This window comes from Pteropus vampyrus, unplaced genomic scaffold (assembly GCF_000151845.1).
Source record: "Pteropus vampyrus isolate Shadow unplaced genomic scaffold, Pvam_2.0 Scaffold56, whole genome shotgun sequence".
In the NCBI taxonomy this organism is placed as follows: Eukaryota; Metazoa; Chordata; class Mammalia; order Chiroptera; family Pteropodidae; genus Pteropus; species Pteropus vampyrus.
The window spans coordinates 6,243,224-6,258,793 of record NW_011888837.1 but is presented as its reverse complement, the minus strand read 5'-3'; the positions used below and the strand labels follow the sequence as shown (position 1 = coordinate 6,258,793).

At 36.9% G+C, this 15,570-nt stretch overlaps 1 protein-coding gene across 1 annotated transcript in view; it reads right to left on the bottom strand.

Annotated features, from left to right (window-relative positions):
* Positions 1–534: 534 nt before the first annotated feature.
* Positions 535–15,570, bottom strand: part of ANXA3 (annexin A3) — a 50,633-nt gene continuing 35,597 nt past the window's right edge. Inside the window, exons 8-11 of the mRNA XM_023530855.1 lie at positions 14,852–14,959; positions 11,005–11,063; positions 8,317–8,439; positions 535–929 (exon numbers count right to left, since the gene is read on the bottom strand). Of these exons, the coding sequence (XP_023386623.1) occupies positions 870–929; positions 8,317–8,439; positions 11,005–11,063; positions 14,852–14,959 (350 nt within the window). The 3' untranslated portion in view covers positions 535–869. The remainder of the gene's footprint in view (positions 930–8,316; positions 8,440–11,004; positions 11,064–14,851; positions 14,960–15,570) is intronic.

The following is a 15,570-nucleotide window of genomic DNA, read 5'->3' as shown; positions in this document are numbered from 1 at the left end:
CTGTTTCTATTTCTTACACATTATTTCTTTTCTAGTCCAGACTAATAATTCCAAGTGGAATTTTTTACATCATATATTTTATATTAGTCAAGGTATTTCATGTTAGGTACCTTTCAAAGATAACATGAAGGATTTTTTAAATGCATAGTTTTGCAAACTTATTTTAGAGTAAAAAGAAATCTTAGAGACTTGATTCTAGATACTCATTCTGGGAAAGAAGTATTTAGCATAAAACAACCACAATTCATTCTTACCATTTAGTCAGGAAGTGGTTAGATTAGTAGTTCAGCAGAAATTTTCTGAGGTCTAAAGTAACTTAGTATGCATTGCCACTCTTATAGCTTGATCATAACTAGAAGGGGTAGTCAGGGTAACATACATCTTTTTTATTCCTTTCTTAAAGATGAATGTGATTAATAAGGTAATAGATAAATCGAAGCAGCAACAGCTTTTGTAACGAAAACATATAAAATATCATTAGCTATTGGCACCAAGTACCAAAGATATTGGTAGATACTAAAGAAAACCAGACAATTTAACAAAGGTGACAACTTTTATTACCTTGTTTTTGCATTTAATGTTTTAGGACTGTACAATGATTCTCACTTCCGAAGCAGAAATATAATTTGGAGAGTATTAGCGGATTCTTTATACCATTTTAAATTTTCACTTATAAACTACTACATTATGATGAAATACTTTAAAATAATCACTTTGTTGTTGTTATGGAACAATGACAATTTCTGTTACGAAAAACAAGTTGCTGTTTATACTTCTTGTACTTTTAAATCCCGTGAAAGAGAAGTAAGCAGAGCTGTTGGAGAAGCCCATCATGGAAGCAGACAACCTTTGGAGATGATGTTCTTGACTCAGTCATCTCCTCCACAGATCTTTAAGAGTGTGATTTCATAGTCTCCAGAAGTATCCGACTGCAGAAAACAGGACCCATGGAAAGGACAAATATAGCATAAATAATAAAGAGACCATAAATGAATCAAGTCCCACAGCACTAGGAATTCACATGAGACTCTTGACCTTTACCATTTAGTAAAATGCACCTATAATTCCATTATCCATTCATACCTGAGTGTAATTATCTTCCAGCCTAGCATCTTCTTTATAATATATAATAATGTTTAAATTCTTCCTGATATATTGCAATAAGTTTCAATTTTGGTTTAATAAAATAATATCGCACCAATTATAAGATATTATATAATATTAATTTTAAAACAAAACTTTAAAAATTATAGTTTTAATAATATATATTAATATTTACCAAACAGTTGCTCTTTTAAGGGCTAACTTACTTTAACTTTTAGAAGAACTCTAAGCAGTAGGTACCATAAGTAACTCCATTTAATAGATAAGTAAAATGAGAAAAACAGAGGTTAGGAACCTTGTCCCAAATCATACAGAGAATTAGCGACAGAGACAGTATTAGAACCCATTAGCCTGGAGCCTTAACACCATCTATACTGCCTGACTTATGAAAGTGAAATGAACTACATCCTCAAAGAGTGTGTTTCTCAGTTCCTTTCCCCTAGGCCAGCCAAAAATGACGTTGGTTCAGAAAAGATACCATGTGGGATTGAGGCTTTAAGCACAAAGATGCCATGTTTGCTATGCAAAAAAGGTAAAACTTTTACATAGCATTAGAGGTAAAACTTGGCTTTTAACAGAGGTAACCTAAAAACTTCACATCATTTTATTCAAAGCAACTCAAACAGTGACAACTTCTTATCACTTACGTATCACATTGGGGTAAATATTAAATAAGTGATAATGTATAGGAAGCAATGGAGAAGGGTCACTTAGAAACGAGGTTAAGCATTACTTTCATAATAAGACACAATAGGCATTAACATACAAATTTCTGTTTTATATAGATTTTAGTTCTTCCCCTGTTGGTTTTCTTGTCTTGTTCTGCCACATGTAATCATGTCTCAAACTGCTGACGAGTCATCAATGCTCTTGCTTTGTATTAAAACAGCTTCCTCTAGCCATCTCTGATCAAAGTTGTAAAAATTAGGGGTTCTATCACTTAGTTGAGAAAATACATCCGAGTAAGCTTAACACAGAGCTACATCTAAAATTCTGACTCACCGTAGGCAGGAAACAAATATTTATCCTTTTCTCCTACCTCTGCACCCTTATGCCTTCTGGTAAGATAGCTATGTTATTTACATGGCATTTTAGAAATTTTATCACACACACACACACACAAAACAGTGTATTTTCAAAACCTTTGAACATAATTTATGGCTTCCTAATTAGGCCATTAATTGTCCTTAAGAAACTAACTACATATATGCAATGGAATATTACTCAGCCATAAAAAAATGAAATCCTACCATCTGCAATGACATGTCATGGTCCTAGAGGTTATTATGCTGAGTGAAATAAGTCAGACAGAGTAAGATAAATACTATATGATTTCATTTACATGCAGAATCTAAGGAACAAAAAGAACAAACTAATCAAAAATAGACTCACAAATATAGAGGACAATCTGGTGACTGTCAGGGGTAGCGGGGTTGGGAGGCTTGGAGAAAGGGATGAAGGGCTAAAGAAGTACAAATTAGTAGTTGATAGATGGTCATGGGGATTGGGGGGCACGGCATAGGGAATGCAGTCAGCAGTAATGTAATGGCTGTGTGTAGAGCCAGATGGGTGACAGAGTAATCGGGGGGATCATTCATAAACTATATTAATGTCTAACCCATGTATTATATACTTGAAACTAATAATAAAATAAAATAAAATGCTTAAAAAATATTCCAGCAATAAACAAACAAAAGAAAAAAAGCAATGAAAAGTTTCTGTTGGCCTCTTTTTAACAGTGGTACCAGTGGTTCCCTCTTCCCCCAACTTTGATCCCACCTTTTATCCTTTGCATTTACCATCTTGCCAATTATTTCTTTGTGGTGTTTTTTAAATTATTATTTTTTCCATTCTTACCACAATGAATCTACTATAGGCTCCGATCTCTTGTCATTAGTTTCCTTGACTCTAAATTCATCAATCTGCATTCTCTAAGGCAGCAGTCCCCAACCTTTTTGGCACCAGGGACTGGTGAGTTCCTATAGGAATCTAACGCCCAATGATCTGAGGTGGAGCTGAGGTGGTGATGCTAACGCTGGGGAGTGGCCACAAATACAGATGAAGCTTTACTGGCCCGCCACTCACCTCCTACTGTGCGGCCCAGTTCCTAACAGGCCACAGACTGGTACCAGGGGTTTGGGGACCCCTGCTCGAAGGTATCGAATCTTACTGTTTGGTAAATCTAGTTCAATGACCACAATATCCATCAAATAAGTAGTCCTTACTTTTCCTGTAAGTAGTCCTGGCTTTTCCTTCCTCTCTGGTATTTCCACTTTTGTCTTCTTCGCAGGCATTAATTATTAGCAATGTTTAAATCTCAGTTCTCAGCTTTCTTCTCTTTTCAACCTATATTTTCTCCCCCGAGGATATGCATTCATGTCCAAGGATTCAATAACATAATTGTCTCTGAAAATGTATCTCCCCACTAGCTACCGGCTTGACATCTCCACTTACATGCTTCAAAGACATCTCGAACTTAACATCCACAAAACCAAACTCATAAATGCTCTCCTCCAGTCCCAACCCAACCCAACCCAGACAGCCTTAAAACCTGAAACTCTTGCAGGGACTGTTTTCCAAGTTAAATCTGGGAGTCATCCTTGACACTGCTCTTCTCTGTTCCTTACACCAAGTATCTTAATTTTTAACTCCTAAATGTCTTCTGAGTCTTTGCTCTTTCCTCTCTTTGCATTACCAGTTGCTTTGCATTATGACATTGCACTACCCAGTCATAGCTACTCTAGTATGACCAATATAACTCATCACCCCACATCTCTTCTATCCTACATCTAACTCATTCTCCACAGTCATAGAGATCTTTTCAAACTGTATTTCTAATCATCACACTAAGTACTTAAAACTAAAATGCTTCAATGACTTCCAATGCTCTTAAGCTAAAGACAAAATTCTTAAATATTGCCCAAAAGGTCCTTCAAGATCTGGTCCCTCCAGCCTTATTTTTAATTATTTTTCCTCCACCACAGAACTTTACACTTGCAATTCCTTTTGTTGGAATACTCTACTGACTCCCAACTCCAACAACTTTTACCTTGATGTTGTCCACACATTTTCAATCTGAATCATAACTTCCTCATAGAAACCACTCCTATGGGTCAAATCTACCTAGTACATGATCTTATAACATATCTCTTTTCTTTATATTTAACATAGGTATAATCTCACAATTACTTGTAATTCCGTAAGGACAGAAAACTTCTTTCTTTGCTTATAATTGTAACCCCGAGCTTAGCACATTACTCACTCAATAAGTATTTTTCATTGAATAAATGAAATACAAATTTCATGATCTCAGAGTTCTTTTTCAATCGAATTCATCTTGCCATTTGGATTTCATTTTTTAACATTCCCCAACGTAAACTTTCTAAACAGTCAAGTGCCTTTTTACATTTTCCCCCTCCTACTTCTTATCATACATGTTTCTAGAGCATTCACCTTTGAGACCCAATTGAATGGCATAGCACCTGGCCCATAAAAGACACTTAACACATGCGTAGTAACCTGAAAGGTGGGCTCAAACCCATTTTCCTAAGAAACATTCCCTATCTAATCCCAAACTTCTTTTACTTTCAATTTCTATATTATTATCTTCTGTACCCTACAATCTAGTATTTAGTTATATGTTATTTCATATTATTATTGTCTGTTTTATTTATGCCCACCTCAAGTCTACACATAGATTATGTGTTAATTGAGGGTGGCTGCTATTTTTTCCCCTAAAGAGATTGGAATTGTGCTATTTGTTAAATAAGCACTTAATCTGTTGGTCAAGGAAATCTACCAAAAATGTAATCTCACACATATTTTCTATGAATATTTTATTAATAAGAGATATACATTTGTTTTTCACTTATATTCTTCCCTTCTCTTTCCCAACAATCATTGCCTGAGACAGGTGTTAATGAGCAGAGAAATGTCTAAAAAATAGGCAGAAGGAAGAAGAAGACAGAACCAAAGTCCTGGATAATATTGTAGGGGTTCAGAACCAGTCACCCCAAGATGTGTCTCTGTGGTATGCAGATTATTTTAAGCTAAAGGCAATTGAGACCCTGTGGGAAACTTCTTCCCCTTCCCCCACTTAACTACCTAGAAGAATATGAATTAGGGGCCTTGCCCATAATGAGATTGTCCCAGATAACCGTTTTTGACCTATCTGTATGGCAAGGCAAACTACAAAGTACTAAACATCTGCTCTTCTTGTCATCCTGCGGTGACCCACTGAAGCTCCAAGGCACCTTACCTCATCCTTAGCTTGGAATGTCCCATATACCTCATTTTAACTTTCTGTCCCTGAGCCTCTCACGTATGTGGGGGTCTATGACTCTCTCATGTATGTGGGTTTTCCATGCATTTGTATGTAATTAAATTTGGTTATTTTCTCTTGTTAATCAGTCTCATGTAGATTTAATTATTAGACCAGCTGAAAGAAACTTAAACGGGTGAGGAAAGTTTCTCCTCTGCAATATACAAAATGGAACTCTAGCTCCTGAATTACAGAAATTGAACCAGTTGAATAGGTTTTCACCTATTCATCAATAGTGAAAATGTAATGATATTACTTAATAATGTATGATAGGTAGTAGAAATGAAGAAACCTTATATAATTTTAAATTACAAACTGAACTCTTCAGCAATGAATTTTTCTTTCTATCAAGATACCAATAGTTTAAATGTTTCCTAATACAATAAGCTTCAATTACCAAGACTATTGGGGGAGGGAGAGCTGGTTAATTTAATTTTCTAGTTTGCTGAGGGTGAACTGAAAGCCCTCTTTATGTTTCAATCTTGTTACTGACAATCTTTATAAAATGTATGAGTCTACTTTTCTGCCTCAGTAAGAACAATATGGTTAACGTTATTGAATCTTCCTCTGTTGATTGAAACTATTATAATGTGTCAGAATCGATTCAAATTGCATTGAGTGTGAGCAGTTGATGAAATCTGTACCAAGCCCCAGGCACAATCTCAGAGTTGCTTTTTTGAGTAAGTTCCTGATTTCAACTTAGGCATGGATCTTTTTCTGCAAAGGTTTAGTATAAAAACAAAAGCACTGGTTGAAGAAAGAGATTTTGGTGAACGCATCTAGCTGATGAATGTTCATACACTCATTCATCCAAAGACCATTTGTGGAGACTGTGGCAGGAATGTTCTCAAGATGGCTGCCAAAAGGCCCAGGCTAACACATGTACCTAGTCAAGGGTAGCTATCTCGGTAGTGCCATCTCAAGGGTTAAACCAAGGACTGCAAGAGTGCATGGTGACACAGGAATGCAGACTAAACTAAGGTGGGCCTGGTGGCCATGGCTGAATGTCAGCCATGGGACTGAGCATGGGACTCCAGCTGCATAGGGGCTTGAGAGAGGCTGGTGCCCTGGATCAGGATGCACAGGGTACATAAATAATCCTAAAGCTAGGGACCAGGTATATGGATGGTTTGGATTCCTTGACTTTGGACCACCAGCACACAGAGCAAATGCGTCCTTCTTCCAGGCTATGTTTGTCCTCTGGGCCCCACCTCTGAGCTAGGGCCTCAGTGACTCTACACTGATTTGGATCCACTTGTCTCCACCTATGGGCCTGATGCTCTCCAAAGCCGATTTTCTCCAGACATCCACAGGGCGGATAAGGCTGAAGCATAGCAAGACCTGTGGGACGTCTGTGAAGGCTGCCCTAGACTCCATCTTTATTCTCTAGCCAGTGACCCTGAGGGCTGGGACAGTTTGGTGGCTTGTTCAGCAACCTGGGCTCCCAGTTTGTTTCAGGGATGCAGCCTGGACTGACATTCTACTACTCATTTACTGGAGACTTGTATGCCATCTGGGAGGCTGAGGTACAGAACAGTCTTCAATGGAAGACTGACAAGCAGGTCTAGGGGCTTAGTAAGCCCCTTAGTTCATCATTTCCTAGTTGCCATATTATTATTGGGATTATGACTTTTGAGTCATTAGTTTATGTATGGAAGTCTCTTACACAATTTTTACAGGTCTTACTTGAGAACAATGAAAACTGGTTTCATTTTTTAAAACAGAAAGAAAATTGTGTAACACATTTCAGGAAGATTTTCATTCAGAATGATAGAATCTAAGGGATCTTTTTTTTTTTTAACTCAAGAAACTATAAAAGATTGATAAATTTAATTTGATGCAAAACTCATAGAAAAACACTTTCAGCCATGTCAAAGAAAAAAATAACAAACTGGGAAAACATTTACAATTCATAGGCAAAAGGTAATCTAAATTATATGAAAAGAGGTCTTAGAGATTGACCAAAAAATAAATAAATAAAACATCAAACCCAATAGAAAAATAGATAAAGAACATAAAAAAACACATCACAGAAAGAAACGCAAATGGTATTTAAAACATGAAAATATGTTCCAGCCTCATGCATATTAAGAAAAAAAGAAAAATGCATATTCAAAACTACAGTGAGATACAATTTCTTACCTATCATATTGTAAAAACCCATAAGCTTAAAAACACCCTCTGTGCCAAAACTATGGAGAAACAAGAATTCATACATTCTTCATGGAAGTGCAAACAGAGGTTAATTGCTAGTAGTTACCAAAATTACGAATGTATTTACATCTGTCTCGGTAATCCTATCTACTTCTGAGGATTTATCCCACAGATACATTTATATCTTATAAAACTGTATATGCATATTGCCACATTGTTTGTAACAGCAAGAAACAAGGAAACATCTGTTGATGTGGTGGGTACAAATATACAAATAATGGAATGATATGCAGCTGTTAAAAAGAATGAGAAAGCTTCTAATATACTAAAATGAACTCTGAGCTGCAGACAAAGAGGAAATTTAAAACATGTATTGTTGTTTCCTCCTATTGTCATAGAGAAACACTAAAATAGATTTTTTAAAAAAACCTTGCAATATAAAAAAATAGGTGAAAAACCTGCATATGCTACTCACAAAAGAAGAAAAATTAATGGCCACTAAATCCTAAAAAAAAAAAAAATTGAGCATCCATTGTGTGCCTGAGCTTCTAGAATTGAAAAAATAGTCTCTATCTTTAAGGGCATTTTTTTTATTACTATTTTAAATCCAGAAAACACATTTATGCATTGACAAGGAGGGAGAAATGTAAGTCACACATCTCCACATTCTAAAGATTATAAGAGAAAGGAAATAGCGAAAGGCAAAATGTGCTTACTATTTTTAAGAGGAGACTTACTTTAATTGCTGAATTTAGGGAGTAGCCATACTGCTTCTTAAACTCTGCTCGAATGTCCAAAAGGTCAATTTCTGATCTGGAAACCATTATTCGGTTCAGAGTGAACTCATCAGTTCCAGCACCCTGTTAAGAAATGCAATACAAATCTCATCAATCACAAAACAACATATAGATCTATATAAGAAAGAGACAATGGTGCACAAAATAATCAACCACAGTGACTCTTCTTCACTCAGTTATCATCAAACTTCATCATTCATTTATTCAAGAACTATTTTTGGGGCACTTACTCTGTGCCTGTACCATTCCAAATGCTGAAAATGGAGATGAGATACCCGTGTTAAACTTCCAATTTTGTAAAGTACCCAATATTTCTTATAGGTCAAATTATACTGTACTATTACAATATCTGACACATAGGAAATATTGGGTGCTATGGGAACATATATTAGAGGAGCCTAATTAAGGATTAAGGATTAAAGATTAAGGATTAGAAAAGTTCTATCTGAGAAAGTGGTATTTAAGCTGAGGCCTAAATAGTCAGGAGAAAAGAAAGGGTGGGATTCACAGAGAGAGGGGAAAATGTTCTAGTAAAGAAAACAGCATATGTGAAGGTTTAGGGCAAGAAAGAACGCCACATTCAAGAGTACACAAATAATGGGGAGAAACAGCAAGAGATGTGTCTGGAAAGGCTAGACCTGATAAGCCATGAAACGAAATTCTGATTTAATCCCAAGTATGAAGAACTACTTCAGCCATTAAACGTGAGAGCATTGAGATCAGAGCAAATCTGTGGTTTTAGAAGATCCTTTTCACAGCAGCATGAGGAATGGATTGCAGGGCAGAAGAAGAGTGAAGATGACAGAATAAGAGTAGAAGATGCGAAACTTAACCAGAGGTGACTGCAAGGACAAAAAAAGAGATGATGATGGCCTGACATAGAAAATTGTCAGTATAGATGGAGAACAATGGGTAGATTTAAGAAATGCTTATAAAAGTAAATGACAAAACTTGATGTATCTATGAGGAGAATGAGGGGAGGAAGAATGTAAAATTTCTCAGCAGTTAGGTGGATGTTGACACCATTCACGTAACAAATGCTTATTGAGCATCTACTACATGCCAGGCATCGTTCCATATACTGTGTACATAGTAGTGAAAAACACAGAAAATACCTCTATTCTCATGGAGTTTATGTTCAAATGGATGGAGATGGTCAGTAAAGAAAATTAACAAATTGTTTAATAGTAAGAACTATGGAATTGAGTGTAACTGAAAGGGAGCCTACTGACCTGTGTAGTCAGGGAAGACCTCTCTTAGGAGGTGACATTTGGACAGAGACCTGACAGATGAGAAGGAGCCAGCCATAGATAGGTTTGGAAAAGGTACATTCCAGGCAGAGAGGACAACAGATGCAAAGACTCAGACATGGGAAGAGACTTGGCATAGCCGAGGAACAGAACGGCCAAGGTGGCTGAGGCACAGAGAGGAATGGCACGGCTTCAGACAGCTGGGCAAGGCCAGTCCCTGTTAGGGCTCTGGGGGTTAAAAAAATTAATACTTTTCCTCCACTTTCTAAGTTCTAGCTGGGCTAATAATCAAATTAACAGAGAGAGATCAACAGGAGAAAATGGAATTTTTAATACATGAGTGTGGAGAATTCACATAAGCATGAAAATTCCAAAGACAGTGAGGCAACATTGAGTATATATGACATTTTGGACAAAGGAGAAAAGGGTGGGGGCAGGGTATTAGATTTCAGAAGTGAGAATGGGAGATTTACAAGTGGTTGAAGAAGAACAGAACACACACATGTGGCAGGCAAATTCTTGCTAGGCAACTCACACAATGGGACACAGAGTATGGAGCTAACAGGCCCCTGCTGGAAGCCCATACTCAATTCAGATTAGGCTACAGCCGCATCCTAAGATCTCCTTTTTGAAGTAGGTTTTTCTATCTGAATCTCTTGGGCAGGACAGGTGGGAGGGTCAAAGTTTCTTTCTTAATAACCAGCTTAAAAAGTTTCTTTTGTTTCTTGATAACCAGCTTAAAATCAATATCCCAAAAGGCAAAACTTTTGGTCCTGTTCAGGGCTATCCATGGAGACTGAACACATGATAGGCGCAGACTTGGGGTGGGAGGTGAGATAAGGGAAATGATGTGTTCACTTTGGACATAACTCCATAGGAAATGTCCAGTAAAGAAACTGAAGCAAGCATGCTCCATGTGCCCGGCCACGTGCTAGGGTCTAAAGATATAAAAGGGAAACAAAAACTCCTGTACTCACAGAGTTCACCATCTAGCAGCAGCAACGGACAAGAAGACATGGTTGTTTCCATATCGTGAAAGGCTGCTGACTCAGCTCGGTTGATTTTAAGTAAGGCAGCCTGGCCTGAGATGCCACTAAGCCTAATGGGTCAAGTTTGAGAGTTGGCATTCTAAAACAAGTTCTACTGCCCACACATGACGTGAACTGGGGGAAATAATTTTGTCAGTGCTTCACTGTGCCTCTCTCTATAATGATTAGGATACTCATTATCAACCCCTGAGACAAATTAGTAGACAAATTAGCTACAAAAGAGAACTCATCAAAGTGGAAAAGAAGTATGAAATTCCATTGATATTAAGCACTATTTTTACATTCTCCTTGAGGGAAGCTAAGATCGTGTATGAAATTTCCAGACCAACCTTCAAAGCTTGATGTAGTCTTTCAGCTAAAAAGGCAGGCATATTTCTTGCACAATGAACTGTATAAAAAGTAAAATAATATTCAGTTTCATTTAATAGAATTTCATGCGTTTTTTAAAAAGGATTATTTGGGTAACCATACTATTCTCTACCCTCCCTAATAGCAGCCTTAATTTGGAATGAAAGAATGAATGCTTAACCAGAATTTCAAAACCCGATAATATAATATTTGCACAGAACTTTAGCACAGTAATTATCTTTAGCCATTGGGAAAATAAAATTACCTGCCAAAGAAACTCCCACATCAACTGACTCATCTCCAGATTCCACACACATGGACACCTACGCTCACACTGATAACTCCCTAGGGTGTATCGTTGCTCCTTTTCTAACAGCTTTGACTACTGATGAATAACTTGAGTCTAAAGACTGCAGAGATGTTGCTCCAAATAACTCATTAGGTAAGAAGGGGGCACTGGAGTTCAATCTAAAACCCGTTTTTCAAATAGATTTTCTACTAAGTGGCTAGATTAGAATTTATAGGTTGGTTAGAGTAATTATATTAGAACCAGCACCTGTAATCTAAATTCAGCCACAATAACAATAAAACAAAGCAAAAAACCCTGCAATCTTTCCATTCTTTATTTTTTAAAAAAATAAAATAAAATAAAGCAGAAGTAAAACACAAAAAAGGAAACTTGCAGAAACATGAGCAAATTAATTATCCTTGAAATAAAGTGAAAATTGTCAGAAACAGAAAAGTTTGTAGTGAGTAAACCTATTTATTGCAACACAACTAGTTTTATAATCTTACATGTAATCTGCAGGTAGGAATCTGACCAAAAGTGAATACATTTTATAATGAGTTGTGGAGATGAGAACAAGAATAAGTAGTTTTCTCATAGTGCCTTACAGACTTTCTCTTAAAGAAAGTGAAAAAGGCCTTTAGTTTGTGTAACTGACTTCAGGGAAATAGAAGTGGAAGTGCATTAGAAACTCACAGGGAATCTGGGACAAACATGAAAAGTGTTCGAAATGAACTTTAAAAAGAAATCAACCATTAGAATTGGTATCACTTATTTTTTCTCAGACTCATATTAAGCAAGACTTAATACTTTAATCAAAAGTTGTTATGCTTACTTTCATCCTATTAAGCTTTTCAATCATCTCCCTCTCCCTAAACGAAATCTTTAAAGAACCCTTTCTTTTTACAACCCTTGAGCTTGTCCTCTGCTTTATGTTCTTAAGCACTAGGCCTGCTTCTCATGGCCTATACTTTTAGGGAGGTGGTGGTAAATGTGGTGGAAGGAAGCTTGCTTAGCACCCAACATCACAAATAGGGAAACTCATTAATCTCTGAAACTCAGGGAATTCATTGAAATTAATTATAATGACCAAGTGTTCACAGTTGCCCATTTCTTACCCTCTGTGTTGTCTTGACCAAACTTTAGTCAGTCCTGTCTCCTCCCGGCATGTCCCTGAACTCTGGTTCCCCACCCTCGACTGAGCAAGCACTAAAACTCAAGAGAATCAGTTGACAGAGCAAGACACATTTCCTGTCAAACCCCAGCGTTCATGCTCCCTTGCTTATCCAACTTCCCCTTGAGAGAAACGCCTTTTCTGTTGATTTTGAGACTCCTGCACATTGCTGAAATGAGTGTTCTCCCTACTGCAATAGTCTTTTTGAATATGGCCTCTCCTTATCTAAGTCCAGATTTGACAACTAGAACTGCTTCTATTATGCATTTCTAAGATGATACAGCTCAGATGGGTTTCCATATAAAAATTATATGTTGATATACTGTATTAGAATCCTTGTATATGACATATTTAGAACAGATAGATTTATTAACACAGAAAGTAGATTAGTGGTTACCAAGGCCTGGGGCGGGGGGGACTGCCAATGGGTACAGGGTTTCTTTTGGGGCTGATAAAAATATCCTAAATTTAGACTGTGGTAATGGTTGTATAATCCTATAAATACACTAAAAAACACTGAATTGCACACTTTGAGTGGGTGAATTTTATGGTATGTGAGTTATATCTCAGTGAAGATTTTAAAAACTTGATGTATTCCAATGGTAAATTGAAATAGAAAATGAAAGTGGGATATATCTTGAACTTTAAATTAGTTGAATTATAAGGTCTTTTAGTTGATATAATGTACATTATAGCCCAAATTTAATGCATCATTCAATGTATATTTCCAAGAATCCTTCTTAGATCAATGAGTGAGAGTTCATACATCTCAATAAAGTTTTTCAAATATTACAGCAGGCTAGGTAAAAGGCAAAACTGATATAAAGATTAACAATCCAAAATGGAAAAAATTTAACTGACTATATTATTGCCACTGGAATATTCTCAGAACTAATTATGGAGACTGATCTTTATTCCATTTTTTTTTTTTTCAATCGAAAAAGAAGCTTTTTTTTCTTTCTTGGCCAATCTTTCAGCAATTCAATGAGAGTCAACGGTATTTTTTTTTTTTTTTTGAGCAGCACTTGGATAAAAAAGCCTATTCTTGGCACTGAAGAGAGGATGAGAAGTTAAGTGATATAACATATGTGAAGGAAGCTCTGAGAATGGGGCTTTGAACTAAGGGAGTGCTTGCTCCTGGTGTATTTTTTGTAATTTACTTTAAAATACTTCAACATGGACTGTGTGGTATATGTGTGTTTCAGTCTATATCTACACAGCGGCACGTGAAATGGCTGGTTAGCATCAAAGATCATGGAGCCTGACTGCCTGGGTTAGAATTTTAGCTCTACCAGGTATTCCCTGGGTAACCTCTTTGTGCCTCAGGTTTACTGTCTCTACCAAGAGGATAATAATAGTCCCTAATCCATGGGGGTGTTGTGAGGCTTAAATGCATTGATATTCATAAAGAATCTGGCACAGTGCTGAGCACATGGTAAGTGCCAGGTGAGCGTTTATTTAAAAATACAGTTTGAGGAACCATGGTTGGGAGTTTACCTCCAGAGGTAGTGATTAATGTTTTAGGATGAATCAGAGGCTCGCTCCAGAAAAAGTCACTCTTAGACATCAACTAGCTTTACCTCACTAGAGGAGCTATTAATTATCATGATGGGTGTTAGAAAAGATTTTTCATTGATGAAATGACAAGACATGTGGAGTACAGGTACTCCAATCTTGGATTTAGTAGGGAGGAAGCCTGTAGCAAGCCCAGTAGCCACCGTAAATTAAAGTGGCTTAAGATTCCTAACAATCTTGTGTGTGTACAAGCGCTTAACAGATAACAGGTTCTTTTTTGCCTGACTCTGACTGAATCCTGTCTTTGAAGAATGTCACATTCCTCTGAACAAATCTTTATTGCAAAATGTTCTTCGGGTGCCTAAAGGAACAGGCTGCTGAGACCTCATTGAGAAGGCAGTTCAGCGTATATAACGGTGTTTTTGTCTGCCTGTTAAACCACGTGTCTCTCTAGGAACAGATTCGGTCAGTGACTTACTTTTCGATACACTCGCCTGGTAGCACAGCCAAGGGGGAGGAGACCTATAGTTCTGACCTGAGCTCAACTTTTGTAGGCCACTGACATCTTCCAAAATAACCCAAAATGGTGAAGTACCAGATTGGCTTAGGTCTCAGCTTTCAACAAGGCTCAGAAATGTAATATTTTTACCTCTCAAGGAGTTTACAATCCAAACACGGTGACAAGTCAAATACATAGTTAAAAGCACAGTAAGACATAAAAAGATAACTTTTCATGCATCCATTTAACAATATTTGTTGAGTATATCGTGTGTACTGCGGACTATGCTGGGGGCTGTGGGAGCATAAAAAACAAGTGCAAAGCAATTCGGTTTATAAGCACTCGAGGGCTTACCTATGGCCAGCAGCAAATCTTCAAAATGCCCAGATAATTCTCCTTTTATGCTGTCCTCAATGTCCTTCTGGCTAATATTTCTGTATTCATCAAATGCTAAAAAGCAGCATCACAAAAACATTTAAAACATCCCAGCTGACCACACGTGAAAATATTCCAGTTCTTGATTTGACATGCAGCAAAATCAAGTTGTTAAGTAGCAAGCTCAAAAACTCCCTTAAGTCATCAAAATTTGATTGAACATGGAAGTTTTTTTTTCATTTCTTTAAAAAAATCATCTACAATAAAACTTGAACTTCATAGGCCATTTTCTTCAATGATCTTCTCTCTCTCTCCTCTCCCTTCCCTCTTCCCAGGCTGTTAGCATTTAAAATAGCCTGAAAAGTTAAATAATAAATAATTTATCTAGTAAGGTCGGCTATTTTAAAATTATTGCAGCACCTGGGAAACAAAGTGTGGCCATTAATCAAATGTGTTTTATCTGCTAGAGAAATCTTAAGTGTGAAGATGCCTTTGTGCCGAGTACTTTCCTAAGGGAGTGTGGCCTACTTCACACTGACCAGAAGGCATGCGAAATTCTTGATCAGTTTTGACCCCAAAGCAAAACCTGTATGTACCTCACCAAGTATACAGGGGTATTTTGCAAGCCGAGTAAATCTCTTCCAAGTACATTTTGAGAAAAAAAATTTTGGAGAAAGAGATCTAGGATTGTTTGGTTT